We start from the raw sequence: 20,698 nt of genomic DNA, 5'->3' as shown, positions 1-20,698 counted from the left end.
GCACGACCCTGTCCCCCCCGCTCTCCTCGCCGGCGTGGCCCTGTCCTATCCCCACACAGCCGGGCCTGGCACGGCCCTGTCCCCCCCCGCTCTCCTCGCCGGCGTGGCCCTGTCCTACCCCCCCACAGCCACGCCTGGCACGGCCCTGTCCCCCCGCTCTCCTCGCCGGCGTGGCCCTGTCCTACCCCCACACAGCCACGCCTGGCACGGCCCTGTCCCCCCCGCTCTCCTCGCCGGCGTGGCCCTGTCCTACCCCCACACTGCCACGCCTGGCACGGCCCTGTCCCCCCCCCGCTCTCCTCGCCGGCGTGGCCCTGTCCTACCCCCACACAGCCACGCCTGGCACGGCCCTGTCCCCCCCCGCTCTCCTCGCCGGCGTGGCCCTGTCCTACCCCCACACAGCCATGCCTGGTACGGCCCTGTCCCCCCCGCTCTCCTCGCTGGCGTGGCCCTGTCCTACCCCCACACAGCCATGCCTGGTACGGCCCTGTCCCCCCCGCTCTCCTCGCCGGCGTGGCCCTGTCCTACCCCCCCCACAGCCACGCCTGGTACGGCCCTGTCCCCCCCGCTCTCCTCGCTGGCGTGGCCCTGTCCTACCCCCACACAGCCGGGCCTGGCATAGCCCCAGCCCCTGCCCTCCCCCCCAGTGAGGCCCCAGCCCCCCAATGCCCCTGTTGGCCTACCGGCACACAGCTGGGCCTGGTGCGGTCCTTTCCCCACGGCCCCCCCTGGCACGGTCCTGTCCTAACAGCACAACAACCCCCTCCGCCCAGCGTGGCCCCGCACCCCCCCATCACCCACACCCGCCGTGGACCTGTCGGCCAGGCCCAGCATGGCACAGCCCCCCAGCTCCCCAGGCTCACCGAGTCGAGCAGGATGCTGGCGCCGGGCACCGCCGGGCGGGACGTGTAGCGGGCGAGCTCCAGGCGCAGGGTGTAGCTGACGCCGCGCTCCAGGCAGACGGGCAGGGGCAGCAGCATGTACCTGCAGGGATGGGAGCCAGGCTCAGCTGCCCTCAGGTTAGCCTCGGGATGGGGGCACCCCCCACACAGATCCACGGGCACCTGCCAGCCCGGCAGCACTCCCCGCCCAGCGTCACCCAGGCAAATTCCTCCCCTGTGCCTGGCCCCAGCACCAGACGGGCCCCCCCAACCCACCCCTAGCCACCCAACTACGCTCTCCCCCTCCCCGAGCCATGCCGGGCACCCCCCCCCCGGGCACCCTGCCCACCTGCTCACCTGGCCCTGGGCGGCAGTGCCGTGGCCAGCCGGTATCAGCAGGGATGGTGTTCCCACATGGGCTGCCGGTGGGGATGGGCCCGGGGCGTAGCACCCACAGCTTCACCTCCTCCCACGGCTCCGGGAGCTGAGAGCCGGGAGAGCCAGTCAGAGCGGGCAGGGGGCACGGGCCTGGCGCCAGAGTGAGGAGCCGGGGGGACAGAGGCCCGGGGCCGCGGGCAGGAACCCGGGGGGGGGCAGTGGCCCAGGGCCGTAGGCGGGAACCCAGGGTGGGGGGCAGTTGCCCGGGGCCGCAGGTGGGAACCCAGGGTGGGGGACAGTGGCCCAGGCCCGTAGGCGGGAACCCAAGGGTGGGGGGCAGAGGCCCGGGGCCGCGGGCGGGAACCCAGGGTGGGGACAGTGGCCCAGGGCCGCAGGCGGGAACCCAGGGTGGGGGGGCAGAGGCCCGGGGCCGCGGGCGGGAACCCAGGGTGGCGGACAGTGGCCCGGGGCCGCTGGCGGGAACCCAGGGTGGGGGGCAGAGGCCCGGGGCCGCGGGCGGGAACCCAGGGTGGGGGGCAGAGGCCCGGGGCCGCGGGCGGGAACCCAGGGTGGGGGGCAGAGGCCCGGGGCCGCGGGCGGGAACCCAGGGTGGGGGGCAGAGGCCCGGGGCCGCGGGCGGGAACCCAGGGTGGGGGGCAGAGGCCCGGGGCCGCGGGCGGGAACCCAGGGTCGGGGGCAGAGGCCCGGGGCCGCGGGCGGGAACCCAGGGTGGCGGACAGTGGCCCGGGGCCGCGGGCGGGAACCCAAGGGTGGGGACAGTGGCCCGGGGCCGCGGGCGGGAACCCAGGGTGGGGGGCAGAGGCCCGGGGCCGCGGGCGGGAACCCAGGGTGGGGGGCAGAGGCCCGGGGCCGCGGGCGGGAACCCAGGGTGGGGGGCAGAGGCCCGGGGCCGCGGGCGGGAACCCAGGGTGGGGGGCAGAGGCCCGGGGCCGCGGGCGGGAACCCAGGGTGGGGGGCAGAGGCCCGGGGCCGTGGGCGGGAACCCAGGGTGGGGGGCAGAGGCCCGGGGCCGCGGGCGGGAACCCAAGGGTGGGGGACAGAGGCACGGGGCCGCGGGCGGGAACCCAGGGTGGGGGGCAGTTGCCCGGGGCCGCGGGCGGAAACCCAGGGTGGGGGGCAGAGGCCTGGGGCCGCGGGCGGGAACCCAGGGTGGGGGGCAGTGGCCCGGGGCCGCAGGCGGGAACCCAGGGTGGGGGGCAGTTGCCCAGGGCCACAGGCGGGAACCCAGGGTGGGGGGCAGTTGACCGGGGCCGCAGGCGGGAACCCAGGGTGGGGGGCAGTGGCCCGGGGCCGCAGGCGGGAACCCAGGGTGGGGGGCAGTGGCCCGGGGCCGCAGGCGGGAACCCAGGGTGGGGGGCAGTGGCCCGGGGCCGCAGGCGGGAACCCAGGGTGTGGGGCAGAGGCCCGGGGCCGCGGGCGGGAACCCAAGGGTGGGGGACAGTGGCCCGGGGCCGCGGGCGGGAACCCAGGGTGGGGGGCAGAGGCCCGGGGCCGCAGGCGGGAACCCAGGGTGGGGGGCAGAGGCCCGGGGCCGCAGGCGGGAACCCAGGGTGGGGGGCAGAGGCCCGGGGCCGCTGGCGGGAACCCAGGGTGGGGGGCAGAGGCCCGGGGCCGCAGGCGGGAACCCAGGGTGGGGGGCAGAGGCCCGGGGCCGCAGACGGGAACCCAGGGTGGGGGGCAGAGGCCCGGGGCCGCAGACGGGAGCTGGGGGGCGCTAGCCCAGGGCTCACCTGGGGCTCGTAGCGGATCACCACGTCGTACTCCATGGAGGCGGGCACGTCGCTGACCAGGAACTCCACGGCACCACCCTCTGGCACGTGGGCAAACCCAGCCCCCGTCCACGTGGCTGGCCGGCCCGGGGACTGCGCCCGCTCCACCACTGCGCCCTGCCGTGAAGGAGCCGTCAGGAATGGCCCCTCCTCCCGCGTGTCCCAAGGGGGCCCAGCCTGGCACCGCACGCAGCGGCCTGCCCTGGGACCCCGCTCTCCCAGCTGGCTGCCGGGTGCTGAGCGGGGCCCGCCGGCCCGGCTCCCGGGGCTCTGGATCCTTGGCCCAGACGTTGCAGGTGCTGCCAGGGGCTCGCCCCCCGGCCCAGGTTTCCCCCGGGTGCCCACCGGGGCAGGCCCAGCCCCACCCCGTGCGCTGGCAGCCGAACGCCAGGGCTGGCCCGTCTCACCTGGCGCAGCCGGGCCTCCTCCGCCTCATAGGTGTAGTGGTCCAGGCGGGCGAGGTAGAAGCCGGCTTTCACCCGGCTGCACGTCCGGCCCACCATGTGGCTACGGCAGGGGCAGCGCCCCGTCTCGACGGCACACCTGGCAGGAGAGCAGGTCAGAGCAGGAGCGCTGGGCCCCTCTGCCCACGGACAGGGCGTGACCCCCACCCCCCAGCCCCGGCAGGGCGGGCCCCAGCCTGCCTGTGAGCAGCCCCCTGCCCCCAGCCCCACGGGTTCATGCCCAGGGTGAGGCCATGGCCCCAGGCCCAGCACCCACTCACTGGTTGTTGTGGGCACCTCCCACGTCGCAGTCACAGGACCGGCAGCCGAGCTGGTCGTGGCCGAGAGCCCAGTGCTCTGGCTGGGGACAGAGACTGCGTTAGTGACCGGTCCGCCTCACCCTGCCTGGCTCCGCCCAACCCACCCCGCCAGGCCCTGCCCAGCCCCACCCAGCCCCGCCCAACCCGCCAGGCCCTGCCCGGCTCCACCCAACCCCACCTGACCCTACCAGGCTCCGCCCAACCCGACCCCACCAGGCCCTGCCCGCCCCTGCCCAGCCCCGCCCAACCCCGCCTGACCCTGCCCAGCTCCGCCCAACCCAACCCGCCCCCACCAGGCCCTGCCCGCCCCGCCCAGCCCCACCCAGCCCGCCAGGCCCTGCCCAACCCCACCCAACCCCGCCTGACCCTGGCTGGCTCCGCCCAACCCAACCCGACTGGCCCTGGCCAACCTGCCCAACCCGCCAGGCCCTGCCCGGCCCCGCCCAACCCCGCCTGACCTTGCCCAGCTCCGCCCAACCCTGCCTGAACTTACCCGGCTCCACCCAACCCGACCCACCCAACCCAACCCTGCCAGGCCCTGCCTGGCCCTGCCCAACCCAACCAACCCTGCCCAGGCCCCGCCCAACCCTGCCTGACCTTGCCTGGCTCTGCCAAACCTGGCTGATCGTGCCCAGCTCCGCCCAATCCGACCCGCCCAACCCAACCCCACCTGGCCCCACCCTACCCACCAGGCCCTGCCCAACCGGACCCACCCAACCCTGCCCAGCCCCGCCCAACCCGACAGTCCCGAGCCCCGCCCAACCCAACCTGCCCAACCCCTGCCCAGCCCCGTCCAACCCGTCAGGCTCTGCCTAACCTAACCTGTCTGACCCCTGCCCTGCTCCGCCCAACCTGCCAGGCCCTGACCCCACCCAACCCACCAGGGCTCGGCCCTTCCCAGCCCCACCCGCCTGCCCCCTGCCCCGCTCAGTGGCCTAGCCCCTGCCCCCCTGGTGTGACAAATTGGGAATGTTCTTGTTTTCTCTGAATACTGTGTGTGCCTCAATTTCCCCTGTGTGTTATTCAAGTGTCCAGGTGGGGGATTAAGGGTGTATAATCATGGCAGCGATGCCTAGATGGTAACTGATGGCTGAAGCCCGTCCCAGCCAGAGGGTCCTGGCTGACTTCATTCAGGGCGGTTCCAGAGTACCCAGCCTGTGACTGCGAGACATCTGGCTCCACTCCTCCTCCCACCAGCTAGTGCCCCCGATCCCTAGGCACAGGCCAGGGCCTGGCAGCACACCGAATCCCAGGAGCGGGGCCCAGGCAGGCCAGGCCAGGCAGAGCCCCAGGAAGGGGCCCAGTGGGACAGCCCTCAAGCACCCCCCAGCCCGTGACACCCCCTGGGGGGGCCTGAGGCGGCAGCCTGGGGCCGATGCCGTGGGGAGGCGCTGCCCGTAGGGCCCGTAGGGCGGCACTCACCAGGCACTGGTCGCACCTTTGGCCAGTCACCAAGCGCTTGCAGAAGCAGTCACCGCTGACGGGGTCGCACTGGGTCCCGCCCGACACCGTCCCCTGGGGGTGGCACTGGCAGCCTGATGTGGAGAGTGGGTGAGAGGGAGTCGCAGGCCAGCACCACCCCACAGCCAGCCCCCTGCCCCGTCCCCACACTGCAGCGCCCTGCCCCACCCCCACAGCGCCCCCTGCTGGGAACTCCCCCCAGCCAGCGCCCTGCCCCTCCCCTACAGTGCCCCCTGCTGGGAGCTCCCCCCAGCCAGCGCCCCCACCCCGCCCCCAGAGCGCCCCCTGCTGGGAGCTCCCCCCAGCCAGCACCCTGCCCCGCCCCCAGAGCGCCCCCTGCTGGGAGCTCCCCCCAGCCAGCGCCCTGCCCCGCCCCCAGAGCGCCCCCTGCTGGGAGCTCCCCCCAGCCAGCACCCTGCCCCGCCCCAGAGCGCCCCCTGCTGGGAGCTCCCCCCCCAGCCAGCGCCCTGCCCCTCCCCCACAGTGCCCCCTGCTGGGAGCTCCCCCCCCAGCCAGCGCCCTGCCCTGCCCCCACAGCGCCCCCCGCTGGGAGCTCCCCAGAACCAGCACCCTGCCTCGCCCCCACAGCGCCCCCCGCTGGGAGCTCCCCAGAACCAGCACCCTGCCTCGCCCCCACAGCGCCCCCCACTGGGAGCTCCCCCCAGCCAGCGCCCTGCCCCTCCCCTACAGTGCCCCCTGCTGGGAGCTCCCCCCCAGCCAGCGCCCTGCCCCGCCCCCAGAGCGCCCCCTGCTGGAGCTCCCCCCAGCCAGCGCCCTGCCTCGCCCCCACAGCGCCCCCCGCTTGGAGCTCCCCAGAACCAGCACCCTGCCTCGCCCCCACAGCACCCCCTGCTGGGAGCTCCCCCCAGCCAGCGCCCTACCCCCGCCCCCACAGCGCCCCCTGCTGGGAGCTCCCCAGAACCAGCACCCTGCCTCGCCCCCACAGCACCCCCCGCTGGGAGCTCCCCAGAACCAGCACCCTGCCTCGCCCCCACAGCGCCCCCTGCTGGGAGCTCCCCAGAACCAGCACCCTGCCTCGCCCCCACAGCGTCCCCCGCTGGGAGCTCCCCAGAACCAGCACCCTGCCTCGCCCCCACAGCGCCCCCCTGCTGGCTGAGGCGGGACTGGCAGCTGGCCCTGTGGCCAGAGGTACGCACGCTGGCAGCCCTGGGGGTTGTCGGCGCTGAGCCCGAAGAATCCCGGCTTGCACTGGTGGCAGCGTGGGCCCTGCGTGTGCTCCTTGCAGCGGCACTGCCCGGCGAGCAGCCCCAGCGCCGGGTCGTCGTGGGCGTCACAGATCCCGCCATCCAGGGCGCCGGCCGGGTCACAGTCACAGGCTGCGGAGCCCCAAACGGGCAGAGTCAGACGGGGCCCAGCCCCCGAGCCATGCCCTCCCCCCAAGGGAAAGGCCCCCCTGACCTCCCTCCCCGAGACGGGGCTCAGCTGGACACAGACCCCCGCAGCGAGGGCTCGGGGCCTGTTCTCCACCCCCGGCCCCGGGGCCCCTCACCTCGGCAGGCCCCGGGGTCCCGCAGGTCCCTGCCGGGGTCCCTGTAGTAGAAGGGTTTGCAGAGCTGGCAGCTGCGGCCCATGGTGTTGTGCTGACAGTCGTCACAGACGCCCCCGCTGGCATTGCCCGTGGCCAGGTACACGGCCATGTCGAAGTGGCACCGGCGTGAGTGCTGGTTACAGTCACACCCTGCCGAGACACCGGTGCCATCCGGTAATCCAGCCCCCGCCACGCCGCGTGGTGCCCAACCTGGCCCCCAGCCCAGCCCAGCCCCAGCCAGGCCCCCCAGCCCCCAGCTCCGCCACCCGGCCCCCTGCCCTGCTGCCCAGCCCCCACCCAACCACGCCACCCAGCCCCCAGCCCCCACCACCCGGCCCCCCGCCCTGCTGCCCAGCCCCCACCCAACCACGCCACCCAGCCCCCAGCCCCACCACCCCGGCCCCCCGCCCTGCTGCCCAGCCCCCAACCAACCACGCCACCCAGCCCCAGCCCCACCACCCGGCCCCCCGCCCTGCTGCCCAGCCCCCACCCAACCACGCCACCCAGCCCCCAGCCCCACCACCCGGCCCCCCGCCCTGCTGCCCAAGCCCCGGCCCCCCGCCACGCCGCCCAGCCCCTGGCCCCGCCCCAGCCCCCTATCCTGCTTCCCAACCCCTGGCCACGCCACCCAGCCCTGCTGCCCAGCCCCGCCACCCAACCATGCCACCCTGCCCCCAGCCCAGCCCCCTGCCAAGCCCCCAGCCCTGCCGCCCGTCCCTGGCCCCTCCGCTCGGCACTCACTCCTGCAGGCGTTGGTGCTGCGCCCCTCGGCCGGGCGCCAGGGCAGGTCGTTGTAGAAGTTGTTGCACCTCTCACAGTTCAGGCCCTGCGTGTTGTGTTTGCAGGCGCACCTGCCATGCACCTGCCGAGGGGGCGGGCGTGAGAGACGTGCCACGGCCCTGCTAGCCCCAGCCACGCCCAGCCCGGGCCCATGTCCCTGCTGCCCAAAGCCAGACTCCCGGGGAGCTTGGTCCCCAGGCTCGGTCAGTTCTCAGACTCCGCTCTGCAAACAGAGGGCCAAGCCGTGCCAGGCAGCCGGGGCTCTTGGGGCCATGCCCTGCCAAGACCCACAGCCACCACGGCCCAACCCGGCCCATGCCCGTCAGCAAGGGCTCTGCCCCCAGGCACAGCAGGGCCACACAGCCCGTGGGGCTTGGATCTGGGAGTCCCCAGCGTGGGGGGAGGTCGCAGGGCGGGCAGCGCAGCCCCTACCATGCCCTCCAGGTTGGCGTGGGCGCCGGGGGCGGGCGCGCACTCGGAGGCGTGGCCGTAGCAGAAGCAGCTCCCACGCAGCACCAGCTCGTAGAGGGCATAGTAATACTTCTCCTGGATCTCCCGCCGCGAGTCCAGCAGGTTGTCGCCCAGCGTGTGCAGCTTGGTCAGGTTCACCCGCAGGTTGGTGACGCGCAGCAGATCTGGGGGCAGATGTCACCCACTGCAATGCTCCAGCGCAATGCCGGGGCGGGGGGGAGCTCACCCAGCCCATCTCCTGGGGGCGGCCAGGGGAGCCCGTGGGGGGGACCCCGGGAGACCAGGGCGAAAAGCAGCCGCAGCCAGAAGAACCCAGCCCCAAAGAGAACACAGCAGCACAGGCCCCGGGACAGACACGAGCTGGGCTTGGTACAGCGAAGGCTCAGGGCTGGAGCCGCCTGCCCCTCCCCAGGACCCCCCATGCCCTGCTTCCCAGGACTCCCGCAGGTCCTCCCCCGCGCCTTCTCAGGAACCCCCCGTGCCGCCTCAGGATCCCCCCACCCTGCTTCCCCAGGACCCCCCCACCAGGAACTTCACTGCCCCTCTCCAGGACCCCGCGCGCCCCCAGGATCCCTCCGCCCCACCTCAGGACCCCTCGTGCCTCCCCAGGACATACCACCCCTCCCCAGGCCGGGCCTGTGCTGCTCTGAGATCTGGGCCGGATCTCCCTGCGCCTGTCTGGGACCTGGGCATTGTCCCGCTGGGCAGAGCTGGACTCACTCTGGATGGCCGGGCTGTAGGGGTCTCGGATGGGGATGGCCGGGTCCAGGACTCTGTAGATGACCTGCAATATGGAGAAACGCCCCTCAGTCCCGAGTGCCGGCTGCGGGACGGTCCAGGGGCCCCAGCGGGGTGGGGTGCCCGCCTGCCGTGCTCATTTCACGGGGCCCAGAGGTGCTGCCCGGCATTGGCCAGTGGCACACCAGGCTCGGGCCCCAGGACAGAGGGGAAGGAGGCTCAGCCCAGCATGGCCCCCCGTCCCTTAGCTGGGAGGCTTTGGAAGGAAAAGCTCCCGTGTTTGGCTGCTGCCAGCCGCCCCTGGGGAGAAGGGACGTGGCTGGGGCTGGAGCTGTCCCCTCCCGTCTCTCAAAGACAAACAACAAGCACCCGGCAGGGGACGGGGAGACCGGACCAGCAAAGAGAAAATGTAGCTGCTGGCTCGGCTACTGACTTCCCGGGCCAACGGGGACACAGACCAGACGGCCGAGCAGCCCCAGACGGCCCAGCACCAGGCATGCCGAGCCCTGCTCCCGCCGGCCTCTCCCCGGCCCAGACCCCAGGACAGACGGTGGGGGAGAAAAGGGGCACACAGGGCAGGGGGAGGGGCAGGTCTCCCTTTCCCTGGCTGCTTGGGACCGAGCTGGAGCTGTGGCCGTCCTCTGGCTCCCTCCTTTGTCTGGTCAGGACGGCTCTAGGGACCAGGATCGGGACAGGGACGGCTCTAGGGATAGGGCCAGGCCTTGGGATTGGGATTGGGATCAGGATCGGGCCGGCCCTCAGGATGGGGTCGGCCCTCGGGATCGGGACTGGGCCAGCGAAGGCCCAGTGACATCACAGCGAAGCTGGGGTCCCAGGACACGGAGGGGTGGAAGCGCATGCCAGGAGCCAGCTTTTCCCCCCAGGGTCTCTCTCGGGGGACCCAGAAGAGAGCTGGGGCAACAGCCCAGCCCACCAATAGGCCTCATTTCCCACCCCCAAGGGTGGGTGGCCGATTTCCCGTCCCTCCTGCTCAGCAGGTCTTTGGTCTGCACTGACCCCCAGTGCCTGTCCCATGGCAGGGCCCCGCCCCGCCCCCGCCTGCTCGCAATCGGGGAAAGGTCCGTGCCCGCGCCGGGTGCAGGATCTCATAGGCCCACAGCCAGCCCACGGGCCAGGGCAGGCGGGGCCACGGCCAAGGACCCCCGCTTACCTCCCCCTCGCTGGAGGGCTCGATGTCCGAGTAGCGGGACTCACAGATGACATCATCCACCCTGCGCAGGGGGGCGGGGGCAGCTCTGGGGAAGGCTGACGCGCAGTCATAGGCGAAGTAGCGATAAACCTTCCAGGTGCGGCCGAAATCCGCCGAGCGCTCGATCAGCATGGCCGCCGGGCGGAAGGTCTGTGGGGAGAGACATGGGGGAGATGGGTGCGCCCCCAGCATGGCCCCGGGCAGGGTGTCGTGGGGGAGGGGAGCTGGGTGTCCCCTAGCATGCCCCGGGGCGGGGTGTCGTGGGGGAGGGGAGCTGGGTGTCCCCCAGCATGCCCCGGGGCGGGGTGTCGTGGGGGAGGGGAGCTGGGTGCCCCCCAGCATGCCCCTGGGTGGGGTCTCGTGGGGGAGGAGAGCTGGGTGTCCCCCAGCATGGTCTGGGGCGGGGTGTCGTGGGGGAGGGGAGCTGGGTGTCCCCCAGCATGGCCCTGGGTGGGGTCTCGTGGGGGAGGGGAGCTGGGTGTCCCCCAGCATGGCCCGGGGCGGGTGTCATGGGGGAGGGGAGCTGGGTGCGCCCCAGAATGCCCCTAGGTGGGGTGTCGTGGGGGAGGGGAGCTGGGTGCGGACCCAGCATGGCCCGGGGCGGGGTGTTGTGGGGGAGGGGAGCTGGGTGTCCCCCAGCATGGCCCGGGGCGGGGTGTTGTGGGGGAGGGGAGCTGGGTGTCCCCCAGCATGGCCCGGGGCGGGGTGTTGTGGGGGAGGGGAGCTGGGTGTCCCCCAGCATGGCCCGGGGCGGGGTGTTGTGGGGGAGGGGAGCTGGGTGTCCCCCAGCATGGCCCGGGGCGGGGTGTTGTGGGGGAGGGGAGCTGGGTGTCCCCCAGCATGGCCCGGGGCGGGGTGTTGTGGGGGAGGGGAGCTGGGTGCGCCCCCAGCATGGCCCGGGGCGGGGTGTTGTGGGGGAGGGGAGCTGGGTGTCCCCCAGCATGCCCCTGGGTGGGGTGTCGTGGGGGAGGGGAGCTGGGTGCGCCCCCAGCATGCCCCGGGGCGGGGTGTTGTGGGGGAGGGGAGCTGGGTGCGCCCCCAGAATGCCCCTGGGTGGGGTCTCGTGGGGGAGGGAGCTGGGTGCCCCCAGAATGCCCCTGGGTGGCGTCTCATGGGGGAGGGGAGCTGGGTGCGCCCCCAGCATGGCCCCGGGCAGGGTGTCGTGGGGGAGGGGAGCTGGGTGCGCCCCCAGCATGGCCCCGGGCAGGGTGTCGTGGGGAGGGGAGCTGGGTGTCCCCCAGCTTGGCCTGGGCAGGGCGTGGGGACAGGTTGAGGGTGATGAAGGGACAGGACTGGTGGCTCCCAGGAGGCCTGGCATGTCCCCCCATGTCCCGGGGAGGCCTGGCCTGGGCGAGGGGGCCCCGTGCCCGCCCCAGGCAGGGACCCACCTTGAAGGTCATGATGAGGTGGGTGAAGTGGAACTCGGCCTCCAGGTCCAGGCGGATGGTGACGTGCTCCACGCCTGCGGAGACGGGGCTGTGAGTTCTGTGGGGGCTGCAGTGGGGCCGGGGCGAGGCCCCCTCGGATCCCGGTTGCTGTCAAGGACTCGGCTACCTCCACCAGGCAGGGGGCCAGGTGGCAAAGAGCCAGGCCAGGGTGGGTCCGGCCCGCTGAGTCAGCGCTTCCCCGCGTGGGAGGGAAGGGAAGGAGAGGGCCCCAGGGACCCCCAACCCACACTGCTGCCGCAGCCAGCCCATGGGCCCCACGCTGGCAGGCAGCCCTTCTCCTGCCTAGGGGAACACAGGGGCCATACTGAGTCGGAGCCTGGCCCGTCTCTGTGGTGGGGGGACCCCAAGGCCCAGCCCCCACAAGGCTGCCACCTACCCCAGGGGCTGGATGGGGATAGCTTGGCCCAGGGGGGCAGAGCAGATCAGGACTCCTGGGGGAGTGGGCAGAGCCTGGCCCCACACACACGGGCCAGGCAGTCTGGACAATGGGGCTCTCTGCAAGGGAGCTGGGGGTCACCGTGGGGGACTGGGCAGAGCCTGGGGGCAGGGCTGAGCCAAGCAGGGGGTGGGGCTGGGGTCCAGAGGGGGGCTGAACTGGGGGGCTGGGGGCAGGGCTGGGCTCACCGTTCTCTGACTGCCACCAGGCCTTCCTGCGGTGGGGCGCGAAGGAGGGGATGGCGTTCTCAATGCCATGGCTGACGGGGTTGGCCAGCGGGGAGTAGGGCTGGCGCGAGTCGCACACAAAGCACTTCTTCTCCTCCTGCAACAGAGCCCTCAGCATGCACCCACCTCCTCCCTCCCGCCCCATGAGCCCCCCACCCCGGCCCACAGCGCCCCCGGCCCCAGCCTGCCCCAGCCTGCAGCGCCCCCGGCCCCAGCATACCCCTGCCCCAAGGTGCGTGGTGCCCCAGCATGCCCCCGCCCTGCAGTGCCCCCCACCTCAGCATACCCCTGCCCCATAGCACCCCTCACCCCAGCCTGCCCCTGCCCCAGCATCCCCCCTCCTTGCAGCGCCCTCCACCCCAGCATACCCCTGTCCCACGGCAGCCCCCCTCCCCAGCATGCCCCAACCTGCAGCGCCCCCCGCCCCAGCCTGCCCTGACCCCACGGTGCCCCTTGCCCCAGGATGTCCCCGCCCCACCTGCAGGTGGCTGACGATACAGTAGGGTTGGGGTCCCTGCAGCCCACATGTGGAGGAAGCTTTCAGCCGCTCCGCTCGGCCCACAAGCAGGTCCCCGGTGACTGGGTAGCAGCTGCCCAGGGAGCAGCCATGTGGGGGCTCGGGGTACTGGCACAGGCCCCCCCCCAGCACTGTGGAGAGAGGTCAGAGCTGAGAGGGGAGCAGCTCTGGGTTGCCCCAGCAGGGAAGTTTGGGGTCTGCACCCCACCCTGGGCAAGGGAGATGGGGGTCCGTGCCCTGTCCTGGAGCAGTGGGGCACCTCCCTGCCAGCCATGGAGGACACTGGGTCTGCCCCTTCCATGCTGGGAAGCCAAGAGCTGTCTGCTTCGCCTTCCTGGTGAGCCCAGGGCCTCCCTGTCTGCACAGAGCCAGCTGCCTTCGCCTGGGGATGGGGGGCGGGGAGGTGCCCTAGCCTGGTGCCAGGGCCTCTGTCCTGATGCCGGGGAGGAGGATGGTGCCCTAGCATGGGAACAGGGGGTGCCCTGGTACCACGGGGGAGGGGAGTATGCATGGGGCAGAGGGGGGCTGCCCTGGCACTGCAGGGTACAGGCACTGATGGGCATTGGGACCCTTTGTTCTGCCATTACCCGGGAACTGGGGCTCCCTGGCGCAGAGCAGGGCCAGAGCCAGGGGCTGGTGGTCACAGACAGGGGTGGGGGCCATGCCGAGGGTCTGGCTCCACGCTGCTCTGAGCCCCCCTTGGCCACCTGCCCCCTGCCCCTCAGGCAGGGCCAGGAATGTGGCAGGCCGAGCCCTTTCCGCTGGCCCAGGCAGAAGCAGCTGGCAGCTGGAAATAGCCAGGCCCTCGCCCTCCCCGGCAGGCAGGCAGCCAGGGGAGGGGTGTCTTTGGTGGTGGGGGCTGCTGCATACAGCAAGGCCCTGAGCCGCCGTCCCGGGGTCCCAGGACCCTGACCGTGCTGCCCCGAGCAGGGCGCTGGCTGCCCAGCCAGGAAGAGGGCCCAGGCCGGGGGTGGGCGGCCGGGCCTGGAACCCAGGAGTTCGGGCTCCCTCCTCCCGACCTGCGACACTACTGCTCATGGGGAGGGCTGCAGGGGAGCTTGGCGCCATGCCCCAGCACACTCCCTGCCCTCTGGCTGGGGGGCTGCTCACCCTGCAGGGGAGGGGACAGCCCTGCCCCGCCCCTGCAGGCTACGTCCTGGGCACCCAGCCAGCTCCGGCCAGTCCCCTCTCCTACCACTGAGCTTCAAAGGCAGATGAGAACCGGCTGCCCTGGGGTGTGGCCCACCCGCTGCCCCCCACCCCCGGCAGGGGCACGGCCTGCACCCCTCCCCCTAGCTCATGGCAAGGGGGCAGCACAGAGCCAGGCCGGCAGGGCTGTGGTGATTTATCGAGCTCTGGGGCCGCACTGGGGGGCGAGGGGTGGCTGGCAGCTGGCCCTGGGCACAGGGTAACAAGGAAGCAGAGCCAAGGGAGTGGAGGCCAGCGCCAGGCTCAGCTGGCAGAGGAGCAAGGCAGGGGGCACAGCTGGGACTGGACCCAGGAGTCCCAGCTCAGGGAAGAGGCCCAGGGCTCACCCCAAAAGCCTGCAGGCTCCTCCCCGCCCCACAGCTCCTGGCACTGACGCCCCATGGGGGATGGGCCAAAGATGAAGCATGAGCCCCAAGGGTGCCAGCAGGGAATGAGCCAGTGCGACCCCCACCTGGTAGCCCCACCGCAGCTCCCCTGCCCCTGACTGGGCTGTGCCCCGTGGGCCATACAGGGGAAGGCACGTGCTCCCTGCACAGGGGCCGCCGGGAGCGAGGGGCTAGGGACCGGGGGGGGGGGGGGGCACAGGACCTGGGGGGAAGAAGGGGGGGGCAACTGAGGGGCGGGGCCGTGGGAGGAGCTGCCCTGCCCCAGATGTCCCAGGAACCCCCCACTCTCTGGCCAAGCTACAGCTTCCCTGCCCCCCAGAGCCTAGACCACCCAGCCAGGAGACAGAGCATCTGGGGCGGGGCCGGGCGGGGCTGCACATCTGGGGCGGGGCCGGGCGGGGCTGCACATCTGGGGCCGGGCGGGGCCGGGCGGGGCTGCACATCTGGGGCCGGGCGGGGCTGCACATCTGGGGCCAGGCGGACGGGGCTTCCCTCGTCCTGGGCATCACTCAGGGGCCCCGGGGCTCCCGCTGCCCCCCGCAGGCCGGGCCGGACTCACCCGCCAGCAACCAGCCCCACAGCCTCATCGGGGCAGCCCGGGTCCCGCTCGCCCTTCGCCGCAGGCTCCTCTTCCACCCTGCGGGACAAGCCGGTGAGCGGGGCCGGGCCGGGCCGGGCCTCCCGCAGACCCCCGGGGACGCGTCCAGCCCGGCCCCGCTCACCTGCCCGGTCCGGTCCGGTCCGACACGGCTCGGCTCGGCTCCGCTGTGCCCGGGCCCGAAGTTGGGAGAAGTTGGCGCCGGGCCGGAGGGAAAGTGCGGGGCGGATCCGCCGCTGGGATCTGGGGCCGCGGCCAGGGGAGGAGCCCGGCCGGGGGGGGCTCCCGGGGGCGGCGCCTCGTAGGGGGGCCAAGGGAAAACGGGACCCCCGGCCGGGGGCAGTCGCCAGAACCCCGCCCCTCCCCCATCGCCGCTCGCCCCCCCTCCCCCCATCGCCGCTCGCCCCCCCTCCCCCCATCGCCGCTCGCCCCCCTCCCCCCATCGCCGCTCGCCCCCCCTCCCCCCATCGCCGCTCGCCCCTGGGCAGGTCCCGGGAGCGAACGGGACAAAGGCCCTTGGGCCGGGACAGGGCTCCAGAAAGGGCAGGGGCCGCCAAGCCCAAACCACACCCAGGGGCCCGAAGCACCCTGCCACAGGGACACTGGCTCGGGGTGCAATGGGGCGAGCGACACAGCCCCGCCCCATCCTGGCCCTGGCTGCAGCGGGGGGGGTGCCCGCAGTCAGGCACAGTCCCCTGCCGGCAGCCGGCAGGCCCAGACGTGGGGACCCCGGGGGGCGCAGGCCCTGGGAGCCGTAGCCTGGGGGCTGGAACTGGGGGGCTGCAGCACCCCCTGGCGTGACGTGGTTTCCATCGTATCCAGGGTTTGCAGTTTGGCTCCATGGCTCAGCCCGCCCCCGCCCCAGGCACATTGCTCTGGTGCCCCTGGCCAGCGGGCGCAGGCCCGGGGAGCCAGCCAGTGGGCGTGGGGAGTCGGGGGGCGCGGGTCTAGGGGAGCCGGCGGGCGCTGACATGGGGAGCCGGGGGGCACAGGCCCAGGGGAGCCGGTGGGTGCCGACGTGGGGAGTCGGGGGTGCGGGTCTAGGGGAGCTGGCGGGCGCTGACGTGGGGAGAGTCGGGGGGCACAGGCCCGGGGAGCCAGCCAGCCCGCACGCTTGTGGGGAGCCGGCGGGCGTGAAGCCAGTGGGTGTGGGGAGCCGGGGGGCACAGGTCTAGGGGAGCAGGTGGGTGCTGACGTGGGGAGCCGGGGGGCACAGGCCCAGGGGAGCCGGTGGGTGCCGCCGTGGGGAGTCGGGGGTGCGGGTCTAGGGGAGCTGGCGGGCGCTGACGTGGGGAGAGTCGGGGGGCACAGGCCCGGGGAGCCAGCCAGCCCGCACGCTTGTGGGGAGCCGGCGGGCGTGAAGCCAGTGGGCGTGGGGAGCCGGGGGGCACAGGTCTAGGGGAGCAGGTGGGTGCTGACATGGGGAGCCGGGGGGCACAGGCCCAGGGGAGCCGGTGGGTGCCGACGTGGGGAGTCGGGGGTGCGGGTCTAGGGGAGCCAGCAGGTGCTGATGTGGGGAGTCGGGGGGCGCAGGTCTAGGGGAGCCGGTGGGTGCTGACATGGGGAGTCGGGGGGCGTGGGCCCAGGGGAGCTGGTGGGCACCCACATGGGGAGTCGGGGGCTCAGGGGAGCTGCCAGGCGCCCACATGGGGAGTCAGGGGGTGCACAGCTCCTGTCCAGATGGCTCCGGCTTTCCCCCCGCGTTGGCAGGGCCGGGCTGGAATGCAAGTCCGGCGGTGGGGGGAGGCTGCAGGACAGACGCTGGCAGCCAAGGCCGGATTTCAGTCAAGGGCGGCTGGGCCAAATCCCGCCCCCACCCCGCCTGCTACAGCCCAGCCGGAGGGTTTGGGAAGCTGCGTCCCTTCCTCAGGCCCCACCCTCCCCAGTGGCCTGTCTCAGCGCCCCGCAAGGGGCCCCTGTATAACCAGCCCCTGCGCCCTGCCACAGAGCCAGCTGCATCTCAGCAGTGGGCAAAGGGTCCCTGTATAACCACCCCCCACCCCCAAACCCAGAAGCAGGCGCCTCAGTGGGGAACGAGGGGTGTTGTTGAACTAATACGGCATTGAGGGCTCGGTCCAGCCTCACGCCGGGGCAGCTAACAACACACTGGTACCTGCCGGCCTTACGCTGTCCCCACCCCATGCCCGGGGGTGGGTGCTGCCCAGCTGGCTGCAGCCTGCGTGGAGCCGGGGCGGGGGCGGCGGTTGGATATTCTTACTACAAAGAGCAGCAGCGAAGTGGTTTCCAGCCGTGCCAGCTACTGTGGTCCTTACGGGTCAGTGTTAACACCCCATGGTGCTGGATGGGGCCGCCCTGAGCTATTGGCCCAGGCCGGCAGTGCGGCACCGGCCCTGCTTGGGCCGTGGACACTGAGCCCTTGGGTCTGGGCCCGAGTAAATATCCCTGCTCAGAGCTGCCCTCTCTTGGGCGCATGGGCCCCAGACCTGGCTGCAGCCTGGCTGGTGCCATGGGCAGGCTGGGTGGGTTTGGGACGGGGCCCGCGGGTGTGACGAAGTGGGAATGTTCTTAATGTTCTCTCTGAATACTGTGTGGGTGCCTGTTTCCCCATGGCATTTCTTAAGTCTCTAGGTGGGGGGATAAGGGGGTGTGATTGTGGCAGAGCCCTAGAGGGCCAGCGTGATGGTGTCTGCACAGAGAATAGCCGACACCCTGTCCCCTGGCGACTGATGGCCTGGGCCCCTCCTCTGCAAAGGGGCCAACTGAAGGTGTTGGAGAACAAAGAGATCAGGTGGCCTCCTGACCCGGGAAAGAGACAAAGGCCAGAGGAGGGGTGGGAGAGTTTCAGTTTGGGGCTGGCTGGGGAAATGGAGGGAGGCCAGAGGAGGCTCTGGCCTCCTGCCCCAGAAGACGGACCTGACTGAGGGGTCCTGTTCTCTGCACCTACAAGCTCTGTGTTAGACCACGTTCCTGTCGTCTAATAAACCTTCTGTTTCCCCGGCTGGTGGAGAGTCACGTCTGTCTGCGGAGTTGGGGGGCAGGACCCTCTGGCTTCCCTAGGACCCAGCCTGGGCGGACTCGCTGGGGGAAGCGCACGGAGGGGCAGAGGATGCTGAATGCTCCGAGGTCAGACCCAGGAAGGTGGAAGGTGGGGAAGCTTCTTGCCCTGCAGACAGTCTGCTCCGAGAGAGGAGGCTCCCCCAGAGTCCTGCCCAGCCTCGTAGGGAGCAGGTCCAGAGCGTGGCCCGGGGCCTGTGGGGCACAGTCAGCATGGGCCCTTTGGGTGCTGGGGCAGAGCCCAGTGCAGGTGCAGAGGCTGGCATGTGACACAGAGCAGCCGGGGCCATAGGCTCAGGCCTTTATTTGCAGAGTACAGGGCTGCTACAGGTGCTGGCCGGGGCAGACCCTGGAGCTGCATGAGGGGCCCCTGACAGGTGGGGCCTGCACCTGGCTTCCCACTTGCTCCCTAGCACACTGCTGGGCCCCACGGCACCGCCTGCCCACGAGGCCAGAGCACAGCCCATGGCCAGGGCGGGCACCAACGGGGCACAGAGCCGGCTGCCAGCAGAACTCCTGGCTCCCCCTACGGCAGGCACAGCGTATGGGGGCTGTGGGGTGGCTGGGGCATCCCTGCCAGCGGAGGGGCCTGCCCGCCAGCTCTGAGCCTCAAGGCAGCGCGGACACTTGGCTCTGCCCTCCCTGCGAGGCACTCCCCAGCCCCACCTGCTGTGGTGTGGGGGAGGGCCAGGAAATAATCCCATGAATGTCTGGGATGTGGGGGCAGGACAACGCGGCCCGGCGGGGGAGGGGCAGGACAACGCGGCCCGGCGGGGGAGGAGGGGGTAGGACAACGCGGCCCGGCGGGGCCGGGGGGGACAGGACAGCATGGGCTGGCCGGGGAGGAGGAAGGGGCAGGACAGTGCGGCCCGGCGGGGGGGGGGACACCGTGGAGGGAAGGCGCAGAGGTCCAGACTGGCCGTCGGGCCCGGTGGGCGATGCCCTGGCACTAGCAGGTGGCATAGGCATTGGCCTTCTCCCGGATCTCCTCCAGCAGCCCGGACACCCGTCTCTCCAGCGCCTGCAGCCGCGTGGCCTTGGCCTCCAGCGCCTCCTCGCCATCCTCAAAGCGCCGCTCCAGCTCTGCAGACAGGCGGAGACAGGGGTGAGCCCCCCAGCATGGCCACAGCACCGACGGGGACCCGGGCCCTTTGCATGGCACAGCCAGCCGTCACACAAGCCCTGGCCTGCAGCCCCCCACGTGGCATGTGCCCGGACCCCTCCCAGAGAGCCCACGGGGCGCGTGGGGCCGGGCAGGTGTGAGTGGGGGGCCAGAGGGGCCCTCGGGGGGCGCGTGGGGCCAGGCAGGTGTGAGTGGGGGGCCAGAGGGGGGCGCGTGGGGCCGGGCAGGTGTGAGTGGGGGGCCAAAGGGGGGCGCGTGGGGCCGGGCAGGTGTGAGTGGGGGGCCAGAGGGGCCCTCGGGGGGCACGTGGGGCCGGGCAGGTCTGAGTGGGGGGCCAAAGGGGGGCGCGTGGGGCCGGGCAGGTGTGAGTGGGGGGCCAAAGGGGCCCTCGGGGGGCGCGTGGGGCCGGGCAGGTGTGAGTGGGGGGCCAGAGGGGCCCTGGAGGAGGCGCGTGGGGCCGGGCAGGTCTGAGTGGGGGGCCAAAGGGGGGGCGCGTGGGGCCGGGCAGGTGTGAGTGGGGGGCCAGAGGGGCCCTCGGGGGGCGCGTGGGGCCGGGCAGGTGTGAGTGGGGGGCCAGAGGGGCCCTCGGGGGGCGCGTGGGGCTGGGCACTGCTCCTGCTGCCCCAGCCACGCGGCCCGGGTACCTTCCAGCTTCCTCTGGCTGCCGCTGGCCTTGTCCAGGATCTGCTCAGCGTCCTGCAGGAGCCGCGTCACCCGGCGCAGCGTGGCGTCCGACGCCCCGGCCAGCTCGCCCACCTTGCTCTGCAGCGCCGCGTGCCGCCGCACGACCTCCGCCAGTGCCTGGGGGCAGAGGGGACCGGCTGACACCCAGCGCCAGGCTCGCAGGGGTCCTGCCCTCTGGGCGCGGGGCCCACGGCCCACTGCTGCAGGGAGGGGGAGGGGTATGAGCAGACTGGTGGGCGGGGGGGGAAGGGTGTGGGCTAGCAGGTGGGCGGGAGGGGTGCTGTGCGGGGAGGGGCACCAGCAGGTGGGGGGGGGAAGGGAGAGCATGCTGGGGAGGGGGCACCGGCAGGCAGGCGGGGGAGGGGGATGGGGTGAGCTGGGGAGAGGGTGCTGGGGGGGTCACTGACAGGCTGGGGGGAGGGTGCTGTGTGGGGGAGGGCGTGGGCTGGCATCCAGGAGCCAAGGGGAGGGGTCACATGCTGGGTGCAGCATTTCAGGCCCCTGCAGCGGGGGACCGGGGGCTCTCACCTGGCCTAGCACCCCCGTGGCCGACACGGCTCGCTCAGCTTTCTTCTTGGCCTCCTTGGCCAGCCCCCGGTTGGTCCTGGACTTGTCCTGCAGGGCAGCCACGTGCTTCGCCAGCTCCTGCAGGGCACTCAGCACCCGTGACTCCTTCTCCTGCAGCCCCCGGAGCCTGCGCTCGGCCTGCACCGGAGAGAGGGGGATTGGGCTGGAGCCGGCAGGACGAGGGGGCCCCTGCCCGTGCCACCCCAGTCCCACTTGCCCCCGCAGCGCGGCCGTGGGGCTGTGGCCCGATCCAGCCCAAAGGAAACCCGTGGAGCAGTCGGACCCGGCCTCTGTGAGCCCCCCCAGCCCCGGCCTCAGGGCTGAGAGTCCACACAGCCCCAGCGAGCCCCCGGCCCGGCCCAGCCCCAGGGAAGAGCCCTCTGGCCAGGAGCAGCTGGGGCAGGGACTGGCTGGGGAGGGGAGGGGAGGGCTCCAGGCAGCAGAGGTAAGGGGGGTTCAGGGGGTGG

At 72.9% G+C, this 20,698-nt stretch overlaps 2 protein-coding genes across 4 annotated transcripts in view; both read right to left on the bottom strand.

Annotated features, from left to right (window-relative positions):
- LAMB2 (laminin subunit beta 2) overlaps positions 1 to 15,158 on the bottom strand; it is a 43,112-nt gene extending 27,954 nt beyond the window's left edge. Inside the window, 18 exon segments of the mRNA XM_073350846.1 lie at positions 864 to 984; positions 1,239 to 1,272; positions 1,275 to 1,365; positions 3,011 to 3,166; positions 3,457 to 3,592; positions 3,774 to 3,853; positions 5,235 to 5,347; positions 6,431 to 6,610; positions 6,784 to 6,972; positions 7,564 to 7,684; positions 8,035 to 8,237; positions 8,794 to 8,857; positions 9,983 to 10,171; positions 11,410 to 11,483; positions 12,094 to 12,229; positions 12,611 to 12,780; positions 14,804 to 14,881; positions 14,967 to 15,158. Of these exon segments, the coding sequence (XP_073206947.1) occupies positions 864 to 984; positions 1,239 to 1,272; positions 1,275 to 1,365; positions 3,011 to 3,166; positions 3,457 to 3,592; positions 3,774 to 3,853; positions 5,235 to 5,347; positions 6,431 to 6,610; positions 6,784 to 6,972; positions 7,564 to 7,684; positions 8,035 to 8,237; positions 8,794 to 8,857; positions 9,983 to 10,171; positions 11,410 to 11,483; positions 12,094 to 12,229; positions 12,611 to 12,780; positions 14,804 to 14,831 (2,085 nt within the window). The 5' untranslated portion in view covers positions 14,832 to 14,881; positions 14,967 to 15,158.
- Positions 15,159 to 18,144: 2,986 nt separating this feature from the next.
- Positions 18,145 to 20,698, bottom strand: part of LOC140914013 (laminin subunit beta-2-like) — a 48,122-nt gene continuing 45,568 nt past the window's right edge. For 2 of the 3 annotated variants that reach the window (XM_073350836.1, XM_073350839.1), the window contains 3 exons: positions 20,193 to 20,369; positions 19,625 to 19,781; positions 18,145 to 18,940 (listed from right to left, as the gene is read on the bottom strand). In XM_073350836.1, coding sequence (XP_073206937.1) covers positions 18,807 to 18,940; positions 19,625 to 19,781; positions 20,193 to 20,369 — 468 coding nt within the window. In that variant the 3' untranslated portion in view covers positions 18,145 to 18,806. Of the gene's footprint in view, positions 18,941 to 19,624; positions 19,782 to 20,192; positions 20,370 to 20,698 lie in introns of those variants that run through there. The other variant, XM_073350837.1, reaches the window with a different exon arrangement.

The sequence above is a fragment of the Lepidochelys kempii genome, chromosome 7, assembly GCF_965140265.1.
Source record: "Lepidochelys kempii isolate rLepKem1 chromosome 7, rLepKem1.hap2, whole genome shotgun sequence".
NCBI classification, from domain to species: domain Eukaryota; kingdom Metazoa; phylum Chordata; order Testudines; family Cheloniidae; genus Lepidochelys; species Lepidochelys kempii.
The sequence above is the reverse complement of the archived record's forward strand: the minus strand, read 5'-3'. Positions and strand labels throughout refer to the sequence as shown.